We start from the raw sequence: 9,474 nt of genomic DNA, 5'->3' as shown, positions 1-9,474 counted from the left end.
AGGTTGCTTTGTCGTTTTTCCCATAAGGCAAGACTCGCATTTCTCGAACGATTCGAAATCGAACGAATCCAACAAACCAATCGAATGGAGTTGGGAAACACATTTCTCACCAATATGGCCTAAACGACAGTGTCAGAGAAAAGTTGGGTTTAAATCGTTAGATTTAAACCGTTTAGTAGATACGTTATAAATCACACGTTCACTTGCATCATTACAATCGAGAATATACAATCCATTAAACGAGTAACCATTACCGTAATAAATACTGGATTTGAATATCGAAAATATTCTATTCTCAATTATAAATTTAAAACCATCAGCATCCAGACATGAAACGGAAATAATATTTCTGCTTATTGCAGGTACAGCGTAACAGTTACGAAGTTCCAAAACAAGTCCAGAGGGTAAAAGTATGTCAACATTCCCAACGACAACAACATCAACTTTTGCTCCATTTCCGACAAGAAGCTCGACTTCACCCTTTGCCAATGATCTACTTCTTCGCATCGCCTGCACATTTCCACAAATGTGAGATGCACACCCAGTGTCTAACACCCAGGAAGAAGAAGTACACAAGTGCGATTCAATAACATATATACCTGAAGTTGAAGCATTTGAATGCTTCTTCTTCTTCAGATCTTCCAGATAGGCAGGGCAGTTACGCCTCCAATGCCCCGGTTTGCCACAATGATGGCAATCACCTTCTTTTGGTTTCGGCAAGCGCCTTTTCGCAACGTTTGCGGATTGGTCAGAAACCTTATCCTTGTTTCGTCCTCTCTTTGGTGAACTTTTTCCCGAAACAATGAGAATCTCCTTTTCGGATGCGAGATCAGACTCGGTCGATTTGAGCATGCCGTGAAGCTCCATCACGGACTTGTTCATCCCATGCATGTTATAGTTCATTCGGAACTGCTTGTACCCATCATGCAGGGAGTGGAGGATGATTTCGGTCACAGCCTTTGGCGGGAACACCATCTCGTACTGCTCGAGCTTCTCAAAATATTCTTTCATTTTGAGAACGTGAGGTCCTACAGGAGAACCTCGTGCCAGACGGCAAACAAGCAATGTAGCAAGAGTGTTATACTGATCAATATCAGCATTCGCCTCGAACACCGATTTCAGTTCCTGAAGGATCTCGAACGAGTTGACCTTGCTGAACCGTTTCGACAAGTCAAAGTTCATGGATCCCAACATCAAGCAAGAGACATCGACGTTGTCCCACACATGCCGTTGATAAGCGTCTTTCACGCTTTTCTCGGCTTTATCATCTGGTTCCTTTGTCGGGAAAGGTTGCTCAAGGACATACTCTTTGCCTTCTTGATTGAGGACAATCCTCAAGGTATGCAACCATTCTTGAAAATTGTTCCCAGACAACCGATCACGCTCCATCAGGGAACGAATGAAGGAACTCAAGCTAGATGAGGATGGGTTTGTGGGAGTGTTGTTAGCCATTGATTCTACATAATAGGATATGCAACTAATTAGAACTATTCTAACGGGGACAGACGAACATATTTCAAATTTTATCACTAAGAAATAACCCTCAAAATATTTCTAGTGATGGATAAGGTCCATATTTCACATAACAGTCGTGTCTGCTGAGCAAATTATCCCACGACGAATTATGTTATTTAGGTAGACTTATCAAATCAATCATGTCAAACATGACCCCTAATGAGTTTTAAAGCATGTTCAAACTCATCTTATACCATTAGGCCGGAATTGTTCCTATAGCCTAACTAAACCCGAACCACGTTCCTACGTAAGTGAACCACCATTTCACTATCTTGCCTTCTAAAGATAATCCGACACGTCTGCTGAGCAAATTATCTCGTGACACGGACGATCGATAGTTTGACAAGTGTCATACTAGTGGGCGGTATAAGGGTTTAAATTATTACGAGAGGTTTTATATCAAAGTGTCGACTCATCGACTGAAAACATATTTTCATTTCATTCCAAATTCATTTTGGTGTCGTTAATGATAGTCCAACTATATTAACATTTAATCGTACTCATGCAAACCCGAATTCATGCATAATTCTAAATTATGTTCTCTGAATTTAAAATTCCGACTTAAAACGTCAACACGTATTACGATGTGAACTAGGCTCTGATACCACTGAAGGAAAACGAAGAGCCTAACGATCTAATCGTAGCTATAATTTCTGTCTAGGTTTATGTGCAGCGGAATAATTACATACAACAATTGCATGAATTTAAACCTAGACTAGCCAGATCATCGTAATATGTGTGGTAAAACGTACATTCAAATGCAGAAACGGAGAGGCAGTATGCTAGTACCCTCGGAATTCGTCGGTTTAGGCAATACGAGACTTTTTGTATTCCAACTCGGGAACTTTTCTTTTGTCGGGTTTTATGTTTATGTTGTTTTCCGATGATTTCTGAACTGACATCTGATGTCAATTTACAGAAATCTCAAAGCAAACGAAGAGTCAAGTTCATTTAATAGGTTTTAGAATACGAAGAGATAGATTTATCTTCATTAAATAAGTTCATATGAACCTTATTTAATGAATGTATTACGTCATACGAAATGAATCTCGTATTCTGAAAATGTATCACATACACCGAGACTAATCTCATGAATATAAACTGACAAAATAACCGAGCAATAAATAGGGCCGGGAAAAAAAATCCCCGAGCCTATAACCGACATATATCAAATATATAAATCCGGTATAACCCTATGTGTGTGGTCCGGTAGGCCCCGTTTAACGTGGTTGTAACAACAAAATCTTATTTTACCGTACACGTTGATAGTGGTCTCTAGCAAAGACATATCAACTACACACGTTAAACCGAGTTATTACCTCGATTGTGCCTACAATATCATCGAACTAATATCCCTTTGTCTCGCGATATATTACCAGTCGAACGTAAGACATGGTGTCAATCAACCTTAACCAATTCGACCGCTTTCTCGTCCATTAATCATCTGTTAATATAGATGTCCAACATCTATGGCTTGGCCAAGCACTTTACAGCATGATTAACCACCGAGTGGCCAATGATATCTATCCCGTAATCAGGAGAAACAAATTCCCATCTTGATACGCTACGACGCACCACGTAATCCGTTGCGCATTTGAGCATAGCCTTTTATAACGACCGTGTTAAGGTGACGTTTGACTATGTCAAGACACAAAACAAATTACGGGGAATACCAATAGGTATCTCAGATCAAAGGACAAAAGTGAGATATTATAATGACGTCGGTTTTGATTCATGACCATGAATTGACCATCATGTGGGTCAACCAGTCACACGTTCCAAACGTGCACCTGTGACTGTAGCACGTATCCAATACGTCATACATACACGTCACACTAGTCTTCATTTATTATTGTTTCCACGATAATAACTGAGTAGGACATATAGTATTATTCCAAATAATACAGGGATATTGTTTATTATTAATGAACATGCAAATATAATAATAAACGAATAATCATATTATTTCATAAACATTTATTACAAATGTACATCTATTCATCTACGTATGAGCATAACTACAACAGGAGGATCTACTAAGATCCAAGTGTTGTTACTCATGATAGAGTCCATCTCATCATTTATCGCTTCTTTCCAGAACGCGATATCTTTCGATCTCATCGCCTCATCATACGTCCTAGGATCTCCCTTGATATTATATGTATAAGCGAGCTGAGTCACGATTGACTCATTAGTACCTTCCACCAGGTACATCTGAAAGTCCGGACCATAGGACTTTGCTTTCCTAATACGTTTACCTCTACGAGGTTCACTTGGTCCATCCTCTTGATCGATTGTTCGATCACTCAGACTAGGTACGGAACTAAGTGGTTTATCCACCGAAGAAAAACGACTTTCGTTGAACAATGCATCTCTTGATTCTATGACTGTGTGAATGACTATATAGTCATTTGGTTCTATGACATAGAACCTATAGGCTTTGCTATGTAAAGCATAACCTATGAAGATACATTCAATTCCTCTATCTCCCAAAGTTTTTTGCTTTGGTTCTGGGACTTTTACTATCGCCCGACATCCCCAAATCCGAAAATAATTCAGATTCGGTTTTCGCTTGTACCAAAGTTCATATGGGGTTACCTTGTTCCTTTTAGATGGAACTCGGTTCAGAATATAGCAAGCCGTTAACATGGCTTCACCCCAAAAACCCTCACTTGGACCCGAGTATGAAAGCATGGAATTAACCATTTCTTTCAAGACCCTATTTTTCCTTTCCGTTACACCATTTTGTTGCAGTGTGTAAGGTGCGGTAGTCTCATGAATCACTCCTACAGATTCAAAATACGTGGGATCATAGTATTCCCCTCCCCTATCGGTCCTAAGCTTCTTTAGCTTAACCCCGAGTTGTAACTCAACCTCGGATTTATACGATCTAAACCTATCAAGAGCTTCATCTTTTGAATGCAACAAGAACACATAGCAAAACCGAGTAGCATCTTCTATGAATGTTACTACGTACTTCTTATTTCCTAAAGACGGTGTACTATGCAAGTCACATAGATCACTATGTACTAGTTCCAACATTTCTGAACTTCGTTCTATGCTAGAAAAAGAATGACATGTTATTTTTGTTTTCATGCATGTAATACATTTTTCATCATTCAACGTGCATGGTGGAATTAAATCCATTTTCGACATAAGATTAACACGTTTGTAATGAACATGTCCTAGTCTAGCGTGTCACAACACAGAAACATCGAAATCGTCAACAACAAACAAAGAAGAAGTAATAACTTTATTAATACTAAGTTTGAACATATCATTACATAGATATCCTTGTCCCACAAACACTTTTCCTTTCGAAAGGATAAACTTATCGGCCTCAAATACCATTTTAAACCTGAACCGATTGAGTACACAACCCGACACTAAGTTCCTTCGAACATCCGGAACATACAATACATCCCTAAGTGTTAAAGACTTCCCGGACGTAAGTACAACTCTACTTGTCCAATGCCTTGGACTTTTGCCGTAGAGTCGTTTCCCATGTAAAGAATGCTTCCTTCTTCAACGACTTTGAAGGCCTTGAAGAGTCCACGATCCTTACATATGTGTCGAGTTGCACCCTAATCGATCCACCAATATTGGTCACCATCCTGAACAAGAAACTCTCCACAAAACTCATAATAGAATTTGTCAAGAAACAATCGTTCTTACCTTGAGTGGGTTGGTCGAGGTCTTTCCCTTGACCATCTGCACTCTTCTTCCCGTGTTTCTTCTTCTACGAGTAGCAATCCCGTTTGAAATGACCCGGTTTGTTACAAAACCAACAAGCCGCATCTGACTTTGTCTTCTTCTTGGGATTACCTTTAGAGGGTTTCTTGTTTTGCCTTTTGGCCCCGCGTTTCTCTTCTTCTACCACATTAACCGTGGATGGAGGAGAAACACCTTTACCATCTTGCATTCGGAGGTCCTCCTCTATGCGAAGATGTGTTCCCAATTGCTCAAGGGTCATGTCCTCTTTTCGGTGCTTTAGGGAACGTTTGACATCCTTCCACTTCGGTGGAAGTTTATCAACAATGGAGGAAACCTTTATGGCTTCATCCATCTGTAGTTTGTGTTGTGTAAATTGACTTAAGATCCTCTGTAGTTCATGGAATTGTTCCATAATCGATCTCGAGTCATCCATCTTGTAAGAATTAAAACTACTTACAAGAAATCTCTTTTTGGAGGCATCGCCCGAGACGTATTTAGCCTCCAACGATTCCCATAGGGATTTCGTCGTGTCTATGTGTTGATATACATCAAAGAGTTTGTCTGACATACCGTTGAGAATATGACCGCAACACACGTAGTTGTCGTTGTCCCATTTGTTTCGTATACATGCCTGCACCAAAGTTTCATCTTCGGTCTCTTCCGGTCTGGGTGTGCTGATGACGTAGATGACTTTCAGCGTTGTCAACAAGAAGTGCATCTTCTTCTGCCACCGCCTGCAGCCCACGCCCTCGAACTTGTCGAGTTTGTGAAAGTTTGTAGCCAAATCCCTCATAGAAGATGTCATCCTCGAATGGATAACGGTTTTAGATTGTTGATAAATCTGGAGGAAAACAACGGAAAAAGAGGAATGAAATCGAAACCGAGGGACCAGATTTCTCTTCAAGGCGTGTAGACACTTTCCTAAAACTGTTATTCCGTCCGTTACGAGCAAGGAATACCTGAATACGATTCTGAGATACAATGAAGAGAAATACATTCTAGAATTGCTCGTTCAAGAATGCCCATACAAGAAAACGTGAAAAGAAGATGAACAAAAGCTTTCGGGAGAGTTTTTGCAAGAAACTTCCGAAAGTGCTCTCAAAATCTCTCAAATTTTGAATTCAATCCATACTCAACTTATTCTGACGTGTTTAGTATATAAACACCAAAGAACATCACTAAAAGTTGCAAAATCTGCAGTTTTCACGCGAAGAATCGCATCAGTTCGTGTTTCTGCAAACTGACACGGTCTGAGTTGCTTCTGACTCGGGCCGAGTTACTTCTAACACAGTTCGAGTTACTTCTGACTCGGGCCCTGTTAACTTTCTGAGCAAAACACGAATTTCTCACAGACTTGTAACTCGGTCCGAATTACAACTGACTTGAACTGAGGTACTACTGACGTGGTCCGAGTTACTTCCAATCCGGGCTGTGTCAAATTTCTGTACAAAATGAGTTTTTCTTCAGAAAAGTAACACAGAACGTGTCAAATCTAACAGGAACCGAGTTACATTTCTGTAAAGGAAAATCCGTTTTAGTCATGTAGACTGAGTTCTACTCCACTCGGGTTGAGGTGTACCTCACTCACGAGCCGAACAACTTTACTGCCAAACACATATGTGTTTCACCGATCCATATTATATCATTTATGAATATTTAACTCCTCCACCATATCCGTAATACATATAATTGTGAATCTCTTGAGAGATTATTAACAAACCCCATTCATTTACTCTAAAAATTACAACACGAGATCAGGCGGCCCAAACCGTCCGAGATTGAGATGGTTCGAGAAAGTTCGAGACAAGGCACAGAAGCCGCGTACGGGAGCATCCAAAACGTTCTAGAGAATTCCGGACAAATCGGGAATCGGGAAGATGTAGAGATTTCTAGAAGTTTTGAGAGACTCTGCGAGCGTGTCTGAGACAGACCGGACGAGAGAGACCGAGAAACTTCTAGAGCGTTCGGACAACCGATGTGAGACCGACCTCTGAGAAGGTTCTAGATGGACACATGGCGCAATCTGGACCGTCCACTCGAATAAATCTCGGTCGTCCATTAAGTCGGCTTGTAAAGTTGGCTCATGTATAAATAGAGTAGGAGAGTTGCATGGGGAGGCCATTCGAAGCTGGACAAAGTTCCCAAAACACGTCCCTTGTAATCCGATCTTTTGTATGAACGTTTTCATTAATAACGCCCGATTCTCTAAAATTCTCGATCCAAAAGGCTTACTCGCTACAAATGGAATTATACGAGTGTCGCACGGATAGTTCGTGAAATAACTAACTCCGTGACAGGTGGTATCAGAGTGCGGTCGTATTTGGGATACCAAGCCAGTGTATCGAGACATGCGAGTGAATCGGCTGAAGTGACTGTTATTGCGGAGCAACAGGTGGAACAAGAGGAACAACCTTAGGGATGAGAGCCGACTCATGCTCCGTCTAAATGTGGGAAGTCGAAGGCTAAGGAGAGAGCCTCTCCCAGTGGCCCGATGGAGCGTCGGATCATTTCCCTCGAGAAGTTTGCCTCTTCTCATGAGACCTGGGTGAGCGAGCTTGTCATCCGGATGGAGGAGCTCAACCAGGAAAATGATGTCGTGAAGGAAGGCACCAAGGATTTAGTCCTCTTCTGGCAATCAATTTGAGCTCGGTGCTTAGACAACCAATCCATGCCCAGTATGATGTCATAACCACAAATCGGCACCACGATGAGGTTGGAGCCTGTGATGTACAATGGCATATGCAGTGCTCCAGTGGTCGAAAACTTCCTCTTCGGCCTTGACCAGTATTTCGGTGCCATGAGAGTTTTCGACGATGTTTCGAAGATCAATAGTGCCTCGACCTTCCTTCGTGATGTTGCGCAGTTGTGGTGGCGAATGAAGTGTACTGATCGAGAAAAAAGACTCAACGCCATTCAGAGTTGGGATCAGTTCAAGTCGAAACTGCAGAAACATTTCGTCCCACACAATGCAGAGAATGAAGCCAAGGGGAAACTACGTCGATTGCGACAGAGTGGAAGTATCCGCGATTACATCAAGGAGTTCACTACACTTATGTTGGAGATCGATGACTTGACGGAAAAGGACGCACTTTTCCACTTTTAGGACGGACTGAAGGATTGGGCCAAGGTTGAGCTCTAGCGACGCGGTTCGCAGACGTTGGATGATGCGAAAATCGTGGTCGAATCGTTGCCCGACTACTCGGCCCAAGCTAAGACCAAGAAAGCTGACCCGAGCAAGAGTGGGGGAGAACGGAATGTCCCAAAGGACCACAGTCGCAAAGAGGTGGTGTTGGGTTTCTTGGGATCTCAAGAGCGAATCTAATTCCTAAGAGATCAGTTCTAGGGTTTGCGCAGCGGATGTAAAACAAAATTTTGATGAAACCCTAAAACCTATCATGCATGATCTTGTAGAAACGTTAGAACGCTTACCTCAATCGATCTTGGGCCTGTATCAATTGATATGTTCATCCGATCACGTAAGGCAGGTAGAATACGGCAGAAAGGATTCCAACGGTTGGAACTTGTCTGCTAGGACTGAAGAACACGTTCTTCTTTGCGCAAAGGTTTCAGGGATCTAACTCTTAGGTTTTCAACTCTCAAAAACTCCCCAAAGGGTCTGAAAGTCGTGCCTAGAGGCTTCGGAGGCGTTCCCTAAAGTTTTTGCCACTTAAAACCCTAATTAGAGCGAGTTTAGTAAATCCCGACGTCTGGACCGATCGGTCTGGAGCTTTTTACGTGTGGACCGATCGGTCCATGGTTCCGGACCGATCGGTCTGGAACATTTTCCGGACCGAGCAACATTTGCATGTTACCTCTGAACCGACCTGTGACACCCGAATCCCGTTGGTAAGTCCTCCCCCCTTGGTTCTGGTCCCCCTGCTGGTGGTGGAGGCGGAATATGAGCCCGCAACGTTTGCATCATCGCCTCTTGGAACACACGCAGCTCGTTCCTCATCTCTTCTTGGAACTCCCTGAACCTATCAGTACGGGGGTCATGGTTGGGTACGCTGTTGTCTCCCATGATTGACCGAGTGCGTCGTGGTGCCATTTCACTGCATCACGTAGTTGTACTTAGCAAACGACGACGAGTAGAACGTCATTATGTACGGCATTTTGTAAAACAGTTTTCTTTTAAAACGACTATCGAAAAACATTTTTCAGCGTGAAAACCTTAAGGGTATGAGTCATTCTTTCCCATGGATAGAACGTTGCTCTGATACCAAAAGTTGTGACACCCGAATCCCG

At 42.1% G+C, this 9,474-nt stretch overlaps 3 protein-coding genes across 3 annotated transcripts in view; 1 reads left to right on the top strand and 2 right to left on the bottom strand.

Moving 5' to 3' along the window:
* Nucleotides 1-302: 302 nt before the first annotated feature.
* On the bottom strand, nt 303-2,208 carry LOC104803408. The gene is made up of 2 exons (XM_010527340.1): nt 600-2,208; nt 303-510 (listed from the first exon to the last, which is right to left on the bottom strand). Exons 1-2 carry the CDS (start codon nt 1,450-1,452, stop codon nt 494-496), a joined length of 870 nt encoding a protein of 289 aa, XP_010525642.1. The 5' UTR covers nt 1,453-2,208; the 3' UTR covers nt 303-493.
* Nucleotides 2,209-7,720: 5,512 nt separating this feature from the next.
* On the top strand, nt 7,721-8,332 carry LOC104803417. Its single transcript, XM_010527349.1, has 2 exons — nt 7,721-7,860; nt 7,975-8,332. Exons 1-2 carry the CDS (start codon nt 7,721-7,723, stop codon nt 8,330-8,332), a joined length of 498 nt encoding a protein of 165 aa, XP_010525651.1.
* A 752-nt stretch (nt 8,333-9,084) lies between these two features.
* Nucleotides 9,085-9,474, bottom strand: part of LOC104803404 (mucin-5AC-like) — a 25,786-nt gene continuing 25,396 nt past the window's right edge. The window contains exon 3 of the mRNA XM_019201294.1: nt 9,085-9,281. The gene's annotated coding sequence lies outside the window, so the exon portion shown is untranslated. The remainder of the gene's footprint in view (nt 9,282-9,474) is intronic.

The sequence above is a fragment of the Tarenaya hassleriana genome, unplaced genomic scaffold (assembly GCF_000463585.1).
Source record: "Tarenaya hassleriana unplaced genomic scaffold, ASM46358v1 Cleome86, whole genome shotgun sequence".
NCBI classification, from domain to species: Eukaryota; Viridiplantae; Streptophyta; class Magnoliopsida; order Brassicales; family Cleomaceae; genus Tarenaya; species Tarenaya hassleriana.
This window is presented reverse-complemented; position numbering and strand designations above follow the sequence as displayed.

Excerpts from the sequence above, each read along its gene's own strand:
- LOC104803408 (XM_010527340.1), bottom strand. The coding sequence starts at position 1,452 with ATGGCTAACAACACTCCCACAAACCCATCCTCATCTAGCTTGAGTTCC.
- LOC104803417 (XM_010527349.1), top strand. The coding sequence starts at position 7,721 with ATGGAGCGTCGGATCATTTCCCTCGAGAAGTTTGCCTCTTCTCATGAG. Across the intron at positions 7,861-7,974 it reads AAGGATTTAGTCCTCTTCTG|TGCTCCAGTGGTCGAAAACT; the intron begins GCAATCAATTTG and ends TGGCATATGCAG.